The sequence below is a fragment of the Mesoplodon bidens genome (assembly GCF_964165515.1).
Source record: "Mesoplodon bidens genome assembly, chromosome: 18".
Lineage (NCBI taxonomy): Eukaryota > Metazoa > Chordata > Mammalia > Artiodactyla > Ziphiidae > Mesoplodon > Mesoplodon bidens.
This window is the reverse complement of record NC_138175.1, coordinates 53,599,841-53,621,204: the sequence shown is the minus strand read 5'-3', so window position 1 is coordinate 53,621,204 and position 21,364 is coordinate 53,599,841. Positions and strand designations below refer to the sequence as shown.

Sequence of the window (21,364 nt, the reverse complement as noted above, 5' to 3'; positions counted from 1 at the left end):
GAGTGACGCCTGGGGCAGGGAGGCCGACCAAGAGTCGGGGGCGAGGGCTCCCCACCGTCTTTCCTCTCCCCACGCCACGTCGCCCAGCGGCATCGTGGAAAGAGGATTCTCCCATGCAAACCCCGGAGCTGGAGCGGAACGGGGAGCGCAGTTCTGCACCCCCTACCCCACCCCGGGGCACGGACACGGCCACAGCACGGGGGGCGGAGGGGCCTCGGGGACACGAGACACTGGGGAGAGAGAGGGAGCCCCGCCCGCGGCTGACCCCAGGCACCGGCGACCGGACGCCGCGGGGCAGGGCTGAGTGGCACAAAGGGCGAGGCTTTTAGCAGCGAGTCCCCCCTCCCCTCCTTTCGGATGAAGAAGGACGACTTGGGCCCCGCGACTGGGAAGAAAGGGGAGGGGGCAGCCTCTCCCCGCATGCGGCCCGGGAGGGAAGCCCCGCCCCCTTCCCGCGGGGAAAGGGCATCCATCTCCCATCGGAAACTGATCAATAAATTACAAAGTAGAGGAAAGGGAGGCGGAAGTTTGGGGCGGGATTTCTTCCTGCCTTCTTCTTCCCCCCTCTCAGTCCAGTGCATGTGGTTTGGTCCAGGCCCAGTCCATCTGCGAGGCAGGGACCAGCATTCCCCGCTTGTCTGTACAGATGGTCCAGTCCGCGGCGTGAGCTCCCCAGCAAGCTCTCCCCGGCGAGACCATACTCTGGGCAGGAGGGGAAACAACCCAGCCTCTGAAAGGTTCTTCCGTCCGAGTGAGGTCACCTGCATTGACGCCAGGCAGTGCGTGCAGCTGTGAAGATCCATTGTGCCGCCCAGAACCCCAAGAGCGCACAGTACAGTCCTCACCTGGAGGCGTACACTAGCAGGAATAGGTCCGGACAGAAACGCCGTCTGCCCGGGAACTCCCAGAAGTCTGGCCTGGAGGGAGAGTGAGCAGCGGTTCAGCCTGGAAAGCGCGCACGCACACACACACACACACACACACACACACACGCCCACTTCCTCCCTCAGTATTTCTCCGATCCTCAACCCCAAGCGTCCTCCCTTGGATTTCCCCTCCCGAGATGACAACGACCGCCTATCTCCAAGCCGGTTTCCCCCCCTTTCCCATAGCCTTGGATTCCTTTAAAGTATCCCACTGGACGAGTTAATTTCCCACCCTGGAAAGGGGGTGTGGTGGGGTTGAGGAGGTTGGCTTATAGGAGCGGTCCATTTGTCATGGTTGGGGGAGAAAGGACTAGGCCATTTCAGAACATGAAGAGGGAGGTTCCTACCGCCGAGGAAAGGGAGGAGAGGAGAGGCTGTCGCGTTTGGGATCCGCCTACCTTCCGGCTGCAGCTTGCGGAGAGGGAGCCCCGGCGAGCCCAGGGCCCCTGCTGCAGCCGAACGAAAGTTGGGGGGCAGCATCTCAGCCGAGTCAGGGGTTACTCCTCGTAGGTCCTTCTCTCGGAACATCTTGCGCCAGGATGGGGAGCGGCTGAAGGACTTGGCACTGTCCTAGGTATAGGGGCCCGGCAGCCGGTGAGGGACTAGGGCCGCGTTCCGACTCCGCCCCTTCATTTGACTCCACCCCTCTCCGGGTCCTTCCCTCCTTTAACCCCGCCCCCTTTCTGACACCTCCTCCAACCACGACTCGCTGGCAAAGTCAAGCCCCACCCCTTCAGCTCCCAGCCCTGAGGTGCCGCTGGGAGTGGAGTCTCCTATGCTGCTGCTGCGCCCACCTCATCCAGCCGCCTGTCTGTGCCCAAGGAGATGAGGTTGCTGAATTCCTTCTCCAAGAGCTGCCGGGCCTGGGGAGGAGAGGTGGGAGAGGGGTTGCAGCGTGCAGTCTGTGAGGTGGGGATGCCCAGTATGCCCAGGGCCTAGCGGCAGCTCACCTGTGCATTCTGTGTGGGGATCTGCAGGAGCAAGGCCAGGTCAGAGTAGTCGAAGGTCTCGTCCAGGGCGAGCAGCGCCCCGTGCACCCCGCTCTCCGTGAGGTTCGTGGCGAATTCCTTCAGGCCCAGCCCGGACACCCAACCCATGACCCGCTCATTGGACCACACCATCACGTCTGGGGACAGAAGGGACCTTCAGCTGCTCCCCTCCTGGGGCCAGGCCCTTCCAATTTATCCCATATCTCCACTCCCACTTCCTGGCCACGCCCCTATGCTGGCCCCACCCCCTCTTCCCTGGCCTCCCTCCCCTCCCCTATTTATGCCTCCTCCAGCACTGCTCCAAACCCCTCCAACTTGGCTCCCAGCTGGACGTTCACACTTTTCTACTCACCTCGGATCTGGGTCTGACTCTCTTCCCGCCTCCGCTCCAAGTCCTTCCGGTCATAGTTGAGCCGTTTCAGGCACATGATCCCGTAATGCAGACTCACCCTGAGTAGCAGAGATAGTGGAGTTACAGATGAGCCCTCATACCCCAATGACTGCTACTCCTATTGGGCTTTCCCCGTCGTCTGTGGTCTTCCGGCAGAGGTTGGGGAATTGCTCCATTGGATCTGTTCTTCTGATTGCTGCCCTTCCCAGGAGTTGCCATATTTTCAAAAAGCAGTTCCTATTAGCCAACCTGTAAGGGGTATGGGGTCAACTAGCTAAGCTGTCTCAGGACTTGGGCTTTTCCTAGTGGGCCTTCTTATAGGTGGAAGGGGCACAGGAGTCTGGATTGCTTGACAATCAGGGCTAGAGGACCAAAGATAGTCCAAGGAATTCCCCATCACCGGTCCTATTTGCCAAAGACTCTCTGGAAGTGGGGCTTCCCCCCTTGGACTGCCACCGTGGGCCAGGCGACCCCCACCTGTGGAAGCTGTCCACCATCTTGAGTTGGCCCCGGAGCTCCTTCTTGTTAAGATGATCTAACATCCGGGCATCCACCAGCGACTCCATGAAGTAGCTGCGGTACTGGGGCAGCCCCAGGCTGGGCAGCCAGTCGTTCCCCACCCATTCATGGTTCATGTCGCCATATGCCAGGATCTGGGGCCATGGGCAGGTGGGGGAGGAATCAGGCCCTCTGACCCCTTCCCATGTATGTATGAAAGGGTATAGTCCAACCCGCCTCCCCCAGATCCGAGGTTGTTCTTTCTCCATCCCATAGCAGGACAATGGCCAGTCTCTGCTCAGGACAATGGACAATCCAAAATTGTCTCCCTTTCCTTCATTATGACAGCATAGACCCTTGTCTACTCAAAGTGTGGTCCTTGGACCCACAGCATTATCATCACCTGTGAACTTGCTGGAATTGCAGAATCTCAGACCCTAGGCTACTGAATCAAAATTTGCATTCTCACAAGATTCTCAGGTGATCTGAACTGTACATTAAAGTTTAAGAAGCTCTAGTCTAAAGTTGTCCCAACTCAGAACAACGGATCAGTCCAACATCACTACTCCCCCAAGTCAGCACAACGGATTCTTCCAATGTAGCTCTCTCCCCAACAAAGGATAATGGATCTATCCACCACTCTTGCACTGTCCCCCAAATACTGGTCTAGCTATATCTGGCCCAGGACAATATTCTGGATCAACCCCAAATCCTTCACTCCTCTTAGCATAAGGAAATAATCCATACCTTCCCCCTTGCTGGGGAACAAAGACCCAGCATAGCTCCTCTGTCTCAGGTGATCCCGCTCCCCTCTTGAGAACAAAATGTAGCTCCTTCTCCCCAACTTCTCACCCTGACCTGCCGCCCCCCGCCCCAAATGCTTTCCCTTTTCACCCCAGTACAGTGGAACAATCCCACTTCCCTCTTTTCTAGGGAAAAGAGCTGCTCAGCACCTCCCTCTAGTTAGAGCAATGAAACAGCCCCTGGAGCCCCCGCAACCCAGCATAATGGAATGATCCGTGCACCACTAACAGTGGAATAGCCGGGCTTCTACGCCGACCCCCACCAAGCCACGGACAAGAGCAGAGCTCCGCGCAGCGCCCCCCTCCGGCGGTGAGGATGGAATGCTCCGGCGAGGGGAGGGACGGGGCTCGGAGAAGGAGGGGCGTCCATGCAGCGTGCACAGCCTGTTCATGCGCCCACGGCCCGCCCCGCGCCCCCTACCTGCTCCCAGCTGATCTCCTTGGTCTCCTGACCAGTTAGTGGGAAGAGGGGAGAGAAGGGGTGGGTTAAGGGGCAGGCGGAGGAGGGCGGGAGGGACGAACAGACGGACAGACAGCCACAGATTCATCTGCCACCCCCTCCTCCCGAGGGAAATTTAGTGCCACCCCAAGGCCACCGGCAGGGGGCACTCACAGGCTTGGTCGTCGCGGTAAGGGACTCCATCTCTTCATGTGTCATCCACACGTTTCCTGTGGACTGAGGGGCGAGGGGTGTTACAGAGGTTGAGAGAGGGCTTCTGAACAGGGGAGGGGAAGGGGGTCGTGTTCCTGGAGGAGCCGAATTAGGCATGGGAACACATAATTTTCTGTATGGAACAAAATGATAAAATTTTAGAAGTCAGTATGTGCTATGGGAAAAAAAATAGGTGTTCATGTGTTGGGGTGATGGGGCTGGTACTAGTTTAGCTGTTGAGTTAGGGAGGCTTCTTGGAGGTGGTGGCATTTGAGCTGAGACTTCAAGGATGAGCAGGAGCCAGCCTTGGGGGAAAAAGAGGGAGGGGTGCTCCTAGGAAAGGGAGCAGCAAGGGCACAGCAGAAGCAGAGTAGAAAAGGGGGGGGGGTAGGGGCCCCTCATCAAGGGCCCTGTAGAGAACCGTATGAATTTGGCTTTTTCTCCGGGATGGGATCCCTCTGGCTGCAGTGTGTAAAACAGCCTGAGGGGAGGCAGAGGGACCTGAAGGGAGACCCCACTCTCAAGAGATAATCCAGGTGAGAAACTGTGGGGAGCAGGGTGTATCAGACAGAGCTGGAGTGAGCGGGCCCAGGATTGACTACTCTGAGGACAGTAGGCGGGGCCCTGAGACAGCAAGGGCTGGGATTGGCCCCTGGACACTCACAGTGCGGGAGGAGGCAGGAGCAGAGGGTGAGGTGAGTGAGACCATCTCCTGGATAGCGAGGCGCAGCTTGAGCCGGTGCAGTGGGTTGCTGATGCCGATCTCGCGCTGGATCTCCGTGTCTGACAAGTTGGCCATGATGGCACCACTCTTGACATTGGCCCGGCAGGCGGCCACATACCACGCAGGCATGCCTACCCACAGCTGGGCCAGAGGGAGGAAGGGAGAAATGGGGAAAAAATGAGACAGAGAGACAGAGACATACAGGAGGAGAAACGGGAGAAATGGGAGAGGGAGAGAAAGAAAGGAAGAGAGGGAGACAGAGAGATGGGGAAAGGCAAATGGGGGAGAAACAGAAAGACATGAGAAAGCAGTGAGAGGAGGGCAAGGCAAAGAGATGCGAGGGTCAGAGGGAGACACAGGAAAACAAAGGAGGAGAGTCAGAGAAGCGTAATACCAGAGTCAGAGGGGAAAGAGAGAGATGGGGAGAGACACGCAGAGATGAGAGGCAGAGATGGGGAGAGAAAGGAGCAAAAGACATAGACATGGCAAGAAATACGGGGAATGACAAAAGCACAGAGATGGGGAGAGAGGCAGGAAAATAGAGACACAGAGAGAGAGAGAGACAACAGGACCAAGGTGGGCATGGCCAGAAGGACAGGGGTGAGGGGAGAAGGAAAAAGAGCAACAGGAAGATCTGCAAGAAGCCTGACCCCTCCCAGGGCCTCCCCCCACCCAACTCCTCTCCACCGCCACCTCTGAGTTAGGAGGATGGTACTAGGTGGACCCGGCCAGCCCTAAGGGTGGGGTTCTCAGATCAGTTGGGGATAAAGAGTCAGGACGTTTCTGGGCCCCAGTACCTCTAGCCAGGAGACCACAGTGGGCCCATCCCAGGCAGCAAAAGGCAGGCCCTGACGGCAGGCCTCTTCCAGAAGTTCATGCCTGGGGAGAAGGGGCCAGGGCAGGAGATCTCAGGGGCAGAGACACCTAGTCCTCTTGCATGGCCCCCTTCACCAACCGCATCCCCCCACCAAAGCAATTTTTATGAATGTAAAAAACATGGCAGAAGGCTAAAAAAAATACATGCGAGTCTTTGTAATCCACCTTCCCTCCCCCCAACACATCCACACTAATCAAGAGAAAAGGGGAAAAAAAAGAAAAGAAAAACTCTAGGGGTTCCCAAGTTCCCAGGCAAGCAAGTTCAGGATCTTGGACACCCCCTCCCAGAATTTTCTTCTTACTTATGACCAACCCTCCCCACCTCCACACCACACACCCACACTCACTTCCTCTTGTTCCTTCGGTCCTTGTCTCCTGGGCCTGTCAGCTTGGCTAGCCCCAGAGGGTCAGTGGCCAATGTCTCGTCTGAGGGTGTTCCAGCTGGAGGCAGGGAGGGGCCAAAATTTGGAGAGTCTCAAAGGGGAGGCAGAATCTTTGATGCTGGGGGGTTGAGAAGGATGCCAGGAAAGCAGAGGCCCAGAGGGATTAGTAAAATGCGGCCACACAGAGGGAGTGATAAAACCAGACGGGGACCAATGTCACCTCCTAGGCAAGGAATTGGAGAAATCCCCAAAATAGGGCTGGATTCACTGGGCTGGCCTTGGTAAGCTGGCAGTGGTGTGCTGGTAAATATTTAACAACTGGCTCCCTGGGGAAGAAGGTATTTCCTGATTTGTAGCATATGCCAATTTCCATGGTGTAAATAATCCCACCAATTTCAAACTACCAATGTGATGTCAAAGCACCTCATAAAATTCCTGAAAATTTAACTAACTTGGATTTCACAAACCAGACAAGCAGGCTCCAGCCCATCAGATGCCCTGCCTTTAGGATGCTCCTCCCTCTTTCTCTATTTAAAAAATAGGTTTATTTTTAAAAATATTTCTCTATTTAAAAAATAACATAACAGATTCATTTGCCCACCAGTCACTCAGGCAGGCCTCAGAGTGCCCTTTCCTTGTCCCTTCTCCTCCCCTCTACCTCTGCCAAGGTTCCAGTGTTCTAAATGAATTACCAAATGAATGAAGACAGGATTGTACGTCAAATGAATATGTAAAGAAGAAGAAGGAAGGAAGAAAGGAAGGGAGAGAGGGAATCAGGGGACTCACCCAGAGAAGAGCTGTCCCGACCTGGTGGTCCCATTCGCCCCTTCTCCTTCTTGCCAAAGAGACGGCCTATGGATGACTTGATGCTCTTCTTCTTGGGAGCTTTGTGCAGGGAATCTGGGGTGCCCTCACTGGGTAAGCAGGACAGACAGATCCCATCTGGGATGCCTCCTCTCATCCCAAGTCTTTGTCCACTCCCACCGCCTCCTCCCAAGCAAGTCCCTCCCTATCCCATCCCTTATTCTTACTGACCTTCCCCGTGAGGGCCCTCCATCTTCCAGGGATCCCGCCTGCAGTGCCAAGGCCTGGGTCATTCTCTCAAGGCGGGCAGAACGAGGAGTGGGAGGTGGGGTGTCTCCTGGGATTGCTGGTCCCTCCATTCGTGGAGCCCCAGCTTCCTCCTTGGGGGCATGATTCTGGAGACAGAGAGGCAGAGATGCTATATTGAATCGGAGGGATCATGTTGGGGGCTTATTAGTTGGGATGTCTACAAGGTGTCTGGGATACCCCTGATTTGGGGAACCACTTCTAAAGATAGCCTAGATTAAGTGCGGGTGAGTTGCAGAGATATAAAGGCAATAACTGCAGTCCCCCTGGAGCTTGATAAGCCCATATTTATACTGTCTTAGCTTCTGGTGTCAGGAGTGGGATCTGCTCAGCCTCAAGGAAAGCTAATGAGTTAGTTACAGGTTCTGAAAGTAGGAAATCTGAGTTTAAGGCAATAAAATAGGGCATATAGATATCGTGCCTCCCTCAAAGGTCAATTCTGAGGACCTAATGGTAGTTCTCAAATGTGTATTTGGTCACAGAGACATTTTTCTAAAAATCCTATGCAGTGGGAATTCCCTGGCCATCCAGTAGTTAGGACTTGGTGCTCTCACTGACAGGGCCCAGGGTTCGATCCCTGGTGGGGGAAATAAAATCCCTCAAGCTGCATGGCATGGCCAAAAAAATAAAAAATAAAAGTAAAACAATAAAAATCCTATGTGGAAACTTAATGCATAAATCAGGTAAAAGTAGATCAGATCTGACTAAAGTACAAGTTAGGGTTCAGGAACCCAGTGCCCTCCCATTTGCCCTTTGAGTTGGAACTTTTAGGGAAAGCTAAGGTTGCTTTTGAAAATCACTGGTGTGTTGGTCATTGTTGCTTTTTGTTAGGGAGCCCTGTTTATGACCTCCCACCACCACCACCAAGCTGAGGAGACTTAAGAATACTCACAGCTTTGTCGGTGCCCTCACGGGCAGGGCTAGGGGGTGCCAGACGGGGTGTTGAGTGGCCAGAGCTGGGAGGGGAGGGGCTGGCAAGGGTAGAGGTGGTGAGGGAGGGGGGCAGTGAGCAGCTACTGCGGTAGCGGCCCAGTGAGTCCAGGCCCGAGCCAGACACCCGGCTCTCCAGCTCTTCTGCCCTCTGTTCTGTTGTCTCCTTCTCCTCTTGGATTAACCTGAGGAGGAAAAAGGGGAGATGGGGTGAGAGGACTCAGGCAGACAATAGTAGAGGGAGTTGGGGGATCCCAATGGGCCAGGAAGGCTTGGCGGAGCAAAAATAACTCTGAGGAAGGGACAATGAGGTTAGAGGGTCTTGGTGGATCCCTGACGGCCTCACAGGTTCAAGGGGAGTCAAGGGATCATGATAGGCTCAGGAGGTCACGGAGAGATTAGGGATGACAGGATGATCAGGATCTGCATCAGGACTACTGATGATAAACAAGTGGTTATGGAAAGGCATAAATGGATTACTATGGGCAAGAGGTCAAGTTCCAAGGAGGACAGCAAGAGCAAGCTCATAATAAGAGCAGAGTGAGATCAGGGACTCTGAGGTCAACCTAGGATCTGGGAAGGTCATAGAGACATTTGGTGAGAGTCACTGTCTCAAGTCACAACAAGTTTGAATGGAAGATGATGGTCATGTTGATACGTTTGCTGGGGCCCATGGAAAGTGTTTTAGTTTTATTAGAGAATTGTTAAATAGGGCAATTTCTGAGGAATCAGGGTAGACTTTATGTGATGGGTTTCTTAATAAATTGAGGATCGTTGTTATATTAGGTAGAAATTCTTGTTATCTAGAGTTGAGGTTCTCAAGGTGTTTTGGACTGGGGGACCTTGTGTTGTGTTGAGATTCGTAGGGTACTGGGAGTCTCTGGGTAACTGTTGCGTGAAGCCATGAAAGCCATGATGTAATGGAGGATTCTTGATGGATTGGATTGTGAATTTTGGCATTTGGGGATGCAGTCTTGTGTATATTGGGAAATTGTGAGTACCGGCCAGGGTGTGTGTAATGTATGTATAGCACATAGGAGACTTCTTGGTATTTCCTCAGGGATTCCTGGATAGTGTTGGGCTGGGAGAATTCCTTGAGGATGTTTAGGAAAGGACTTGGGCTTAGGTGTGCAGATCAGTCTCCAGAGCCAGAGGGGCCTTGGGCTAAGCTCAGGCAGGGCGGGGAAGAACTGGGCCAGTGCTCACTTGATCTCTTTGTTGATGGCCTCCAGCTGCTCCTGAAGCATGATGGCCAGTGTCTGCACATCAGCCTGCCCACTGGGAGACAGCAACTCAGCTCCAAACATCCCCTCCGCCTCCTCCTCATCTGAGCCATCCAGCTCCCCAGGGAATGGAGGTGGCATGGACCCCGCAGGGGCAGACCGCTCCCACTCCTATCTCTGTGTGGAGACAGAGAGATGCCAGGTGGACAAGGGCCGAGGTAGGTGCTGGGTCTTCCCTCACCTATCCTGACCTTGCCTACCCTCTATAACCCTGCCCATGTCCCCTGACACTGACTGCCCTCACCATGTGACCCAGCCCCCCACACTTTTCCCAGCCCAGCTTTCTCCCTTGGTGGGTCCTTCTTCTTGACCACCCATGACTCTGCCCTCTCCCCTGATTCCACTGTTTCCTTTGACCCAGCCCACTTCCTTTCTTCACTTGGCTCCATCCATTCTAGGATTCTACACCCTGCATACCATCCCCCCAAACCCACCCCTCTTCCCACCTCATCGTTCCTCTAAAGTTCTCACCAGGCAGCAGGACATCCACGTGAAGAGCCATCGGGGCAAGTGGGGATGACGGAAGAAGAAGAGAAGACAGTGTGGGTCCAGAAGACCTTGCTTCTCAACTCAGTCCCCTCCCAGAGCCCTGCATGTTGGGCTCCACCTCCTACTGCTGCCCTCCCAAGCCCTGATCAGTCCAGGCCCCAGAAGTGGCTGCTGACCTTAGAGGGCTCATCTTTGACCCCTGACCAGCGACCCCTCTTGCTTGCCCGGCCACTGCCAGCCCCATAGGGGTCCAGGTGGGCACCAGAAGGTAACGTGGGTGCCTGGGAGTAACGGAGCTCCAGGGCACTTCCAGGGAGAGATCTGTGGGCATAGAGAGGGCAGCCAGAGACCAAGCGGTCAGGAAAAGGAAACAGAGGTGACTGGTCATGGGGAAGGGCTTGGGGTCAGAGGATTGGGAGATGGATCTGAAGTCAAAGGTCAGGAAAAAGGGTCTGGGGTCAGAGGTCATGAAGTCAGGGGTCAAAAATAAAAGGAACCAGTGGAAGTCTCAGGAGGACAGGAAGTGGGGTGAGGGAGACTTCGTATCAGAAGGGATGTGCTTGGCCAAGGGGGCTCCATGGGCAGAGGTGGGACAGGAAGATTACTGTCACCTGGAGTAGGAGGATGGTGGCCTCCCCCGCAGCTGGTCAATCTCCATCTGCATCCGCTCCATCTCTGCCAAGAGCTGCTCCTGGGGGGAGGAGGTTGGAGATGTCAGGTCAGAATCTGCCCCCTCCCCCCCACTGAGTATCAGCCCCTCCCAGCCAGGCTGATTCCAACCCCAGCAATGCCTGCTCCATTTCCCTGGCCCTCACCCCCAAGGCCCACCCCCCCCAGCCCCCTCCCTACCTTGTTGAGCAGCAGCTCATCCTGAAGCTTCTTCATGTTGGCGATCTCCTCGCTTAGTGAGTTCTGTGGGGGGCAGGGGGGCAGTGAGGGGGCGGAATCTGGAAGCAGCCTCCAGTGTGCAGAGACAGGCCTGAGGGGACCCCAGGGGGAATGAGGTGGGCTTGAATGGTGAGCTGCATGGGGAGAGGGTTGTGGAGCCGAAGATGCTGCTAAGGCAGGGAGTCCCTGGGAGCCCAAAATGCAGTGTCCTGTGAGATTTCCATGGATTCAGAGTTTGAGGGTCCATAGGATTAGAGGCTTGGGCAAAAGCCAAGAATTCAGGCTGTGGGTGCCCCAGAATTCAGCTCTAGGGTGTTTAAACTAGGTGAAAGTGTGGTGGTCCCAGCAACCGAGCAGTCTTCAATTTCAAATTCAGGATGCCCAGATTTGGGGAGATCTCAGATAACTGTTTGGGGAAAGGTCTGGGGCCCCAAGATTCCAGCTTATTGGAATCCTAGGTTGGGGCCCACCTTCTCCTCCAGCGCCCCCATGCGCTCCTTGAGATGAAGCTGCAACCGTTCGTTGGACTCACTCAGCAGCTTGTCCACTGTCTCGGACAGCCGCTTATTGTGGTCGTCGTTCATCTTCTCCCGCTGCCGGGCCTGCCCAGAGGAGAACAGAGCAGAGGTGCTCAAGCCCCGAGCGCTGTCCCTGCTCTGAGCTCCCACGCCCCGGCACAGCCCGCTCACCCAGGCGTATCCCCCAAGCCTCAAAGCCTCCTCACCCGCTGCAGCTCCTGGTTCTTCTCCTCCAACTGGGCCTCCAGCTGCCGAAGCCTCTCCTCAAAATTCCCATGACGTTCCTCAGCCTAGAGGATGGAACCCATGGCATCTGACTTTGTCCCACTAGGGTGCAGTCAGCCTCCAGGCCCCACCTCCTCCAAGGCTGGCTTCCAGGCCCCAGGATGATCCCCCACGGGACTCCAGACCCTGCACTTGTGATTCAAGCCCTGCCCTCTCCTCTAGTCTCCAGGCCCTGTCCCCTTCTCAGTTCTTGTTCTCCCCATCTGTTCAGTCCCAACTAGAGAGCACCATCCCCCACCAAGCCTCCAGGCCCTTCAACCATCCCAAGTCACGTCCCTTCCCTAGACCCCAGGCCCTACCCTTTTCAGCAGAATTCGGGCTGTGGGTCTCCTACCCCTCCAGACTCAGGCCCTGCCTCCTCCAAGCCCTGCCCCTTTGCCCCAGAGACTCAAGGCGCCGCCCCAGGCCACCCTTCACCTTGTTGAGCGCTGCCACTCGCTGGGCCAGCTGGGCCTCTATCTCCGGCAAGGTCTCCGCCTTCTGCAGCGTCTGCTGCAGCTTCTGCTTAGCGTCGTCCAGCCACTCGGCCAGCTGACGGCTCTTCTCTTCACTCTGGGGGACACAGACAGGGGGAAGGGAGGAGCTAGGTCAAACTGGCCACGGCCTCGCCCCCACCGCCCCTCCTCCGCCGTGCTCCCACCTGCCGGTACAGCGACTCCTTGCTGGCCAGCTCGTTTTCCAACTTGTCATTGGCGTCGTGCAGAGACGTGGCCTCTCGCTGGGCACTCAGGTAGCGCTTCTCTAGCGTTGTGATCCGCTCCTCCATATCCTCCCGCTGCGCCAGCGCCTGCAGAGGTGACAGAGGGCCGCGTGGACTACAGCTCCCAGAAGGCTGTGGGGGTAGCCTAGGCTTAGAACCCCAGTTCAGGCACCCCAGGGTATCCTGGGAAATGAAGTCCCCTGCCCTCCGGGTGTCAGAATGATGGAACCACACCTGCCGAGAGCTCCCAGGCATAGCCGACATCAGATCCTCTGCCACCTGATAGTTAAAATGGCGGTACAGCACCTCCCATAAACTTCTGGGGCAGTACTGGCTTACACCCTCCTCATATGGATGACCTAAGATCCATGAGATGGAATGTCTCCACTCTTCTTAGCCCACTAGCCTCAAAAATCCAAGCCTTAGATTTTTCAGCAACTTCTGACACAGCTCAGGTTTAGAATCACAGAGCAAGTGCCCTAGGGTCTCATAGGAAACAAAAGTCCCTTCCACCTGGGAGGCAGCATCTCCCAAGAGCCCCCGGGGTAGCGCATGCTTAGAAAACCAGAGAAGGTGCTCCAGGGTCTCATGGGGGAAGGACTCCGGCCTGGGAGCCGGTGTGGTGGGACCACACTTCCCAATAAGCCCTGGGGCCATCCACAATTGAAATCCGAGGTAAAAGCCCGGTGGATGATGAAAACTCAAGTGCTCTCTCTTCTCTCTCATTCAGTGCTTTCAAGAATCCATGCCCTACATTTCACAGCAGTCCCCGCAGCGTGGGAGTTAAGGTCAAGGAACCTCAGCCAGGATGGGGTGAAATGCAGACAAAGGAGTTCAGTTAAGAGGTGCAAGAGAATTTCCCAATGACAACATAATAACTACAACCAGATACTGGGTGACTACCAAGTATGTGCCATATGTGCCAACTCTCTGACAAGGGTCATAGTGCCAACTCTCTGACAAGGGTCATAAATACCATCAGGTGAGGAAACTGAGACTCAGAGAGGAGAAGAGTCCACACAGCTTGTGGACTGAAGCCAGATTCGTGAGTTCTGTGACTATGGGCAAAGGGGGACAGGAAGGGTGGAGGGGAGGGCAGGGACAGAGGGCAGCCCACCAGGGGCTCCGGCCTCACCTCCTTGAGGTCGCGCTGGAGCTTGGCGTTAGCTTCCTCGGCCTTACCCAGCTCGCGGTGGGCCGTGCCCAGCTCCTCCTCCAGCTGGCTCATCTGGCGGCACAACACCGCCAGGCGCTCCCGCAGCTGGCACACCTCCGCCCGCTGCCGCTCCAGGGCCTCCTCCAGCTCTGCCGTGCGCCGGTTCGAATCCCCGCCAGGACCCAGGCCGTTGGCAAGAGTCTGGAATGGGGACAGTGAGGGAGGAAGGGACCGAACTCAGAGTGGGGAACACAGAGATAGAGAATGCAAGGAGGAAACTGATGGGGGTGAAGGGGGATCAAAGATCAGTAAGGGCCATGGAGGTCACAAAAGTTAGCTAGCTGACTTGAATCAGAGGTCAAAGGTCAGTAAGGGTCTGAGGCGTTCAGATGTCCTAGGGTCAGTGAGAATTGTGCCAAACATTAAAAGGACCATCACAAAGTCGGGGGGCTGAGTGGGATCACAGTGAGGAGGACCAATGAAGAGCAAGGGGAAGGAAAGACTTCCACCTCTTACCTGCCCATCCCCATCCTTGCCGGGCTCCTCTAGCCCTGACCGGCGCCTAGACAGCTGCTCTCGAAGGCTCAGAGTCTGGCAATGGGAAAGGGAGATCAGGGCAAAGGAGGTCCTAGAAACCCCGTTTCTACTTCCCACTGGCACTGGTCCTGCTGAGGCCACCCTTATCCCATAGTCTACCCTTAGACCCTGTGCCGTCATTATATGTCTCCTTAGCCCCCCCACCAGAGAGGAAGTCCACCCTTATTCTTAACATTAGCTTCCTTGTGGAGGTGTCCTGACTTTCCCCACCCAACCATTTCCTCCATAGTCAGTTCTTTCCCTTAGCCCCAGCCCTGGTTCTCACCTTAGTCTCACTGTCACAGGGCGGTACTCCCCTTAGTCCTGCCCAATGAGTTTCTCCTTAGGAACCTCACTGGTTTTCTCCATAGTCCCACCCCATTGGTCTTCTGCCCTAGTCCTGCTCCCAACAGATTCTAGGACCCACCCAATCAGTTCCACCCCATTGGTAGTTCATTAGTCCCTCCTCCTTCTTGGTCACGCCCCCACCTCCTGATTGCTCAGCTCCAACTCTTCCTCTAGCACTGCCACCCGCTCCAGCGCCATTCGCAGCCGCTCCCGGACCTGGGGATGGGGGCAAGACAGTGTGAGATGGAGATCAGACCTGATCGAGGACAGTTGATGCAGAACACCTTTGGGATGGACCTGATAGGGCGACATTAGCATTCCTCTATTTATAGTATGTGTGCATCCCCAACTAGCTACCAAGGCAGCCTCACCCGCTGGTATCCCCCATCCTATGACATTTTTCTATTATCAGCCACTCAGGTCCCAGTCTGCATAGCCTGTCTCAGTCAATTACAGTCAACATTCTTCCCACTTGGGCCATCCCCAACCAATCACAGCCAGAATTTCTGCCGTTCAACACAGCCCCAGCCAACCACGAGTTTCTGTTCTACAACCAGGCTCTTCCAATTCTCATACCTTCTCATCCAGGGCCTTGTGGTGCTCGAAGAGGGATTTTAGAGCCTTGAGTACCTCCACCTCGGAAGAGACCCCTCCCGGGGACTGGGCCTGGCGCTTTACCACAGTCATACGCAGTGACCTCTCGTGCCTGGACACCAGGCACTCCAGGTGTTCTAGGAGAAGCTACAGAGATAGGGCACCGGGCCAAGGAAAAGTGTCAAGGGAAGAGAGGCAGAGGGAAGGAAGAGGATTCAGACAGGTGGGGCGGACACATGGAAGAGGTGGAGCCCAACAAAGTGGTATGGAGAGAGACAGGTCAGGAAAAGAGAGGGATGACAGAGGTGGGGGCAGGTCAGGGAAGGAGTGGTGCAGGAAACGAGAACAGTTATGGAGATAGGGGAGGGGACATGAAGGAAGGAGGGGACCAGAGGAGAGCCGCCAAGTTGTAGGAGCAGGGAGAAGAAAGGACGGCGAAATAGAGGGGAAAAAATGGGTCAGGCTGCAACACCCAAGGCCCCGCCCACCGCACTTAGGTCCCGCCCCAAGACCCCTCACCCGAGTATTGTTCCGCTCTGCCTTCAGCTCCGCAATTTCTTCCTCCCGTTCCAGTAGCTGCTCCCGACACAAGTTCAGCTCCTTCGTCAGAGCCGCAAACTCCTATCCAGATGTAGGCAGGATCGGACAATCAGATCAATCCTTTTCCCCATCTCCCTCATTCCATAGGGCTGGGAGGTTTGGAGGCTCCACCCCTCTCTGCCAAGTCCCGCCCCTTCAAGCGGCTCAGGCCCCGCCCATCACCGGCAAGCCGCTCCCCCTTCCAAGTGCCAAGTCCCGCCCCTTCCGGACCGCCCTCCCTGTGCCTTCGCGAGTCCAGGCCCCGCCTCCCTCAGGCCCCGCCCCGGCCCCGCCCAGACCTGGGGCAGCGCGATGCTGAGCTGGCGCTGCAGCGAGTCCTTTTCGTGGCCCAGCTCGCGCAGCCGCAACTGCGCCGTAGCCAGTCCGTCCTGCGCCTCGCGCAGCGTCTCGAGCAGGCGCTCGCGCTCCGTGAGCATCGTGACCATGAGGCGCTCCAGTTCGCCGCCCGCCTCGTCCGGGCCCAGCGCCGAACCCCGCCGGCCATCCTCGCTGATGGTGGGCATCACCTCGCACATCATGGCGGCGGTGCTGGCCTGCGGGTACGGGGAGGGGGCAGGGAACCGAGAGGGGCTTCGTCAAAGCACAGGCAGCGAAACTGAGGCACGGTCACTGGGGTACTACATAGTGAAAACTGAGGCAGGACAACCCAAGCACTGCACAGAAGAAACTGAGGCCCATCCATTCCGATCATGGCACACGATAAACGGAAACCCATTGCTCCCAGGAAACCAGGCCTGGCTACCTGGGTGAGAGCATTTGGAGAAACAGGTCAGACTCCATCAGACACTGGCAGCAAATCTAGGCCCAGCCTAGTCAGAGAAACCGAAGCCGGGTGCCCCACTGCCTGAGTGAATGTGGAAAGTTTGCAGGCCCCTCCCCTCCGGTCCAAGCCCCGCCCCTTCAAGCGACTCTGGCCCCGCCCATCACGGTCTATTCTGGCCCTGCTGAGAATCCCCTTCAACCTACTGCATGAGCTAGAAAACTCAGGCCCAGGCGAAGGAGACCATGTCTTCAGGAGGCCACAAAACGGGTCACAGAATTAGGTCACTGGTACATAGTCACCTGTATAATGTCACAGGGATGGTCCTCACCTGCTATTCAGCCCACCTCCTGCCTCCTTCAACTTCCCAGATATCTAGATATCTAGCTCCAGGAGAATCTAAAGACCCACTCCAGTCGGGAAAAACAAAAATGGTGGGGACAATGCTAGCCATCTCCCACTACGCAGGAGTCCAAGATCCAGCTACCTCTTCTCTCAGGTCACAGGAAATCTAGGTCCCCTATCCCTCCCTTCCCCCAGACTGAGGAGTCTGAGCCTCCAGCCTTCTCCTCCCCAGTCCCAGGAATCAGAGACCACATCCCCTTCCTCCCAGGACACAAGAGTCTGGGCTTTCAACCTCCAACCGTAGACCCAGAAATCTCAGCCTTCAGACCTCTCCCCCCCTCAGAACTCAGAAGTCAAGGCCCCCAGGACCCAGGAGCCCAGGTGCATGAGCTGCGGGTGGAGATGAAGGGAGGTCTCCTGAGCCACTCCCTCCACACACATCAGGTCAGACGGGTCCATCTAGCTGAGCCGAAAGCAGGAGGGACTTTTACTCCTTCCCTCCTTTCTTTCTTTCTCTTCAGGCAGAGGCATAACCGGTTCTCAGAGTGGATAATTTCCAGCTCCACCCAATATTCGGACTGTGTCTGAAGCCTGGGACTGGGGCCTTGGACTCCTGGGAGGACAGGAGGGGACTGGGGGCCCTGGGACCTGGAAGAGGAGGCAGCTGGGTGCCTGTAAACTTGGGTCTTTGAAGAGGTACATCTGGGAACCTAGACACCTGAATCCCAACACTCAGAGGTCAGATTCAAGAAAATGTTTATAAGAGGGCAGGCCAGACTTAGACCAAAACCCAACATGGTATCTAAAACCCAGAATCTACTCATGAGATGCAACTAGGGATGTTTTAGGGAGGCTGCTCTAGAACTTCAAATTCCCTGAGAAGGAAACAAAATTCAGCTAGGCTGGGTGTAGAATCTAGAAGGCCACGTGCAAGAAGACACAGTACAGAATGCAGAAAAGACATACACTTCCACATTTACAATGTGCTTGGGGTAGGATCCACACATGGGGCCAAATAGAAGGGCATATTCTAGAACCCAGGTCTGGAACTTTGAACAAGCCAAGAGCAATCCAATAACTTAAAAGAGTGTCTGGGTCACCCCAGGACCCCAAACACAGAGGGGAGGGTAATGATATCTAATAACAGACCTAATGCAGCACATAACAAACCTAAGTCAGGAGACGTAACCTAGACATAATCTAGAACTCAGAACCTACCAGGGATGAAGGTATAAAGGTATATTTTATCTTTACAGAATAAAGCAGAGATCGCATGCTTGGTTTTTTCATGCATCTAGATAATGTTAGAACTCAGAGGGCATAATATATGCTCTAGAATTCAGAACATGCCCTGGAGGCAAAGGAAAACCTAGAAAATAGCAAGGAGTTTGCCTGGAACTTAGAATCGCCTGGGGGAAGATGCAGAAAGATGCATTCTGGCAATTGAGAATTTCCTGGCATAAGGACTGAGCTGGCAAAGGGGGTGGGGATGGGGGTGGTGTGTTCTAGAAATGAGGACATTTCTAGGCTGAAGACTCCAAAAGCGGAGAGAGCCTAGAGCATGTTTAGAATGTTGAAGTGGCAGATGGAGGAAGCCCCCAATCCACCAGGGGACAAGTTCTAAGCCAAGGTCACACCAGGGAAAAGATGGACAGAGAAGGTGGGAATGGATGAGCCGAGAACATAGAACCTGAGGAAGGAAGATGCAATACAACACTTCAGTGGGAATCCTCGAGATTTAAGACTGTAGAACTGGATGGAATCTAAAATAGGGAAGTGCAGGGACTTCCCTGGCAGTCCAGTGGTTAAGACTTGGCGCTTCCACTGCAGGGGATGTGGGTTCGATCCCTGGTCACGGAACTAAGATCCTGCATGCCACACAGTGCAGCCAAAATAAATAAATAAAAAATCTAAATATAATAAACTAAACTAGGAAGTGCATTCTAGAATGGATAGCACAATTTGGAGAAAGGCTAGAGCACATAAATGGAACACACATATTCTAGCACTTAGAATGCCCCTGAGAAGAGACTGGAATCTAGAACAACGCCAAGGATGTGGCTAGAACCTAGAACACACCCAAAATGAAACTTTAGAAGAAAATAAGCAAGGACTGGCTTAAAAATTGGAACATGTCGGGAATCCTCTGGTGGTCCAGTGATGAGGACTCTGCGCTTCCACTGCTGAGGGCCTGGGTTCAATCCCAAGTCGGGGATCCAGCAAGCAGCACGGTGCAGCCAAAAAAAAAAAAAAAAAGGAAGTTGTCGAAGGGGAGGAGGGTGAGATCAGAATTTGGCTTGGGAGCATTAGCTAGATATTTGAATTTACCTGGGGAAAGTCATGCCTCGAATTTAGCATCTAGCCTAGACTTCAGAAGAGTACCTTGGGTGAAAAAGGAACAAAGACATTGACTGGGAGTGTTTTAGGATTTAGGAAGAATCTAGAACACGAAGCATTGCCAGGGCGCATGTTTAGGTGGAAATGTGGAAGACAATTCTAGATCACAGAATGAACCTAGGCCATAGAACACATCTGGAGGAAGGGATGTATGTTTGGCTCACCAGTCTGAGAGTGTACTCGAAGGATGGGACATCACGATATGAAAAAATCGTGAGCTGGAAACATCTCAAGAAGCTGGGTCTCAGGGGAGAACGTTGGAAACTCCAGGGAGCCCAGAGCCTGAGATGATACGGAGATGAAGCAGGGGTTTTTCAAGGCCACCAGAGATGTCAAGTTGATGGGCAATTGTGAGGCTGTAGGGACTTGGGTTCAAAAGAGTAACAGCTCAGTGGCTAGATACTTGGGGTGGTGGGTGGCAGAGCTGGGGAACTGCACTCCTGAATCGTTGTGGAGGCCAAAGCCAGGAGATGGAAGTTTGGAGCCTGAGTTCTTGTTGGATGGAGGGCCGGGGTAGATGGCTTTGGTGAGCAGAAGAGAAGGTGGGGTCTGAACTCCTGGGTCCCTGAGGGGAGGCAGGATCAGGGACAAGGCATCTAGGTCTCCAGGGGGCAGCGTGGGTAGAAGCCAGAGAACTGCATTCCGAGTCCCCGAAAGGAAGAGAGTCATGGCGCCTGAATCCCTAAGGGGGCAGATGCTGGGGTGCCAGGTGGATGGGTATATTTGTATGAGGGGCACAGGGGCTGTTGAACTGTCTCTGAAGGGAGCAAAAGCTGGAAAACTGGATTCCTAGATCCTGAGGGGGTGAGGGCTACCAGCTGGGGCCTTTAGCCAGAGGAAGGGAGGACTGACAGGGCTCCCAGAGCCCGGTGGGATCTGGGTCCCCAGATGCCAAGATCCCTAAGGTGCACCGGACAGGAACATTCAGAAGCCCTGACTCCTCAAGTAGAAGCTGGGGTCTCCGAAACCTGGGTTGTTGAGGGTGGAGCTGAGAGCCTGGACAGCGGAACCCTGAGGCCCGGGCGCCCAGGTCGGGGAGGGCCTGGGTATCCCCAGGTCAAAGGCGCGGCGGGGGAGATCCCCGCGCCGCCGGCGCCGCCTCCCCGGCGGCAGCAGCAGGAGATGGGGGACGCGAGGCTACCGAGAACGGTGACCATGGACAGCTCCAGAGCGGGCCTGTGTCCAGGGCGGCCGCCGAGCCGTCCGGGACTGAGGGACTCGGCCGGCTGTTCAAGCCGGCGGACCAGAGATGGGCAGACTGGGTGCGCGAATAGGGGACTATGCGGACGCGACGCGGGGGGCGGCCGGCCCTAGCTGGGGGAGTCTGACACAGCTGCGGCCGGTGTCTGGAGCTCCCAGGACTGGGCCGAGGAAGAGGATCTAGGTCCAGAGGGGCTTCCTGGGGCTGACCTGGGAAATCCAGGCTCCTGGGCCCCGGAGGAGGCGCAAGGCGGCAGTACGCCTGGGATTCCAGGGTTCGGTTGGGGACTCTGAGAGCCGGGAGGGGCACGCCTGAGTCTCTGGGGTCGGGCTGTGAAATCTGGGCTCTGAGGTCCCGGGGGATGAAGAAGGGAATCCAGGATCTAAGGGAGGCGGGGGAAGCTCGGCGACGGGTCCCCGGGATGGGCGCTGCCAGGCGGGCCGGGCTGGGCTCTTACCTACCTGGTCCGCGGCGGCTGCGGGCGGAGCTGGGCTGCAGGAGGGACGTGGGGTGGGGTGGGGGGACCGGGCGGGGCCCCTGGCGGCGGCCGGGGCCCGGATCTGTGGCTCCGGAGCCCTGTCTCCGCCGCTCGCGCGGGCTCCGCGTCTCTTGCTCCGGCTTGGGCGCTGGGGATCCCCCCTCCCCTTGACGGTCTCACAGCCCTCTACTCCCTAAAATAGCCCCCTGCCCCTTTCACCGTTCAGCCTCCCCCCGCGAGGCCGCAGCCGCCAGATCCAGGGGTGCTCACCAGCGCCCCCCAAATCCCACCTTCCCCCGCCAAAAAATTCCTCCTCCCTCCTCCGCCCCCCGCAAACCAGCTCCGGGGCGGTCGTGGCCCCTTTAACAGGAGACTGACAGACGGGGCCGCATGGCCAATGGGAGGTGGTGTCTGCGCCGGCCGGCGGCTAAACCCCGCCTCCGCACTGCCTGGGAGGGGTCTCA

General features: G+C 55.9%; 1 protein-coding gene across 2 annotated transcripts; it reads right to left on the bottom strand.

Moving 5' to 3' along the window:
* Positions 1–682: 682 nt before the first annotated feature.
* On the bottom strand, positions 683–16,242 carry PPFIA3 (PTPRF interacting protein alpha 3). 2 transcript variants are annotated; one of them, XM_081215874.1, is made up of 28 exons: positions 15,998–16,242; positions 15,639–15,740; positions 15,102–15,266; positions 14,667–14,741; positions 14,118–14,192; positions 13,581–13,802; positions 12,386–12,532; positions 12,163–12,297; positions 11,667–11,750; positions 11,413–11,544; positions 10,904–10,966; positions 10,666–10,745; positions 10,231–10,375; positions 9,489–9,676; positions 8,245–8,467; positions 7,278–7,441; positions 7,029–7,156; positions 6,207–6,300; positions 5,781–5,862; positions 4,924–5,124; positions 4,221–4,283; positions 2,784–2,959; positions 2,268–2,365; positions 1,877–2,052; positions 1,721–1,789; positions 1,325–1,496; positions 846–917; positions 683–761 (listed from the first exon to the last, which is right to left on the bottom strand). In XM_081215874.1, the coding sequence occupies exons 1-27, from the start codon at positions 16,235–16,237 to the stop codon at positions 859–861; spliced, it is 3,558 nt and encodes a 1,185-aa protein (XP_081072000.1). In that variant the 5' UTR covers positions 16,238–16,242; the 3' UTR covers positions 683–761; positions 846–858. The 2 variants fall into 2 exon arrangements, with proteins under 2 accessions (XP_081072000.1, XP_081071999.1); XM_081215873.1 differs by having other exon boundaries at positions 749–917.
* Between the last annotated feature and the right edge of the window lie 5,122 nt (positions 16,243–21,364).

Coding starts and splice junctions, on each gene's coding strand:
- PPFIA3 (XM_081215874.1), bottom strand. CDS start 16,237: ATGATGTGCGAGGTGATGCCCACCATCAGCGAGGATGGCCGGCGGGGT. Junction 11,751..12,162: donor GAGTGGCAGCGCTCAACAAG/GTGAAGGGTGGC, acceptor TCCATCCTCTAG/GCTGAGGAACGTCATGGGAA. Junction 8,468..9,488: donor GCCATCAACAAAGAGATCAA/GTGAGCACTGGC, acceptor TTTCCTCCTCAG/GTTAATCCAAGAGGAGAAGG.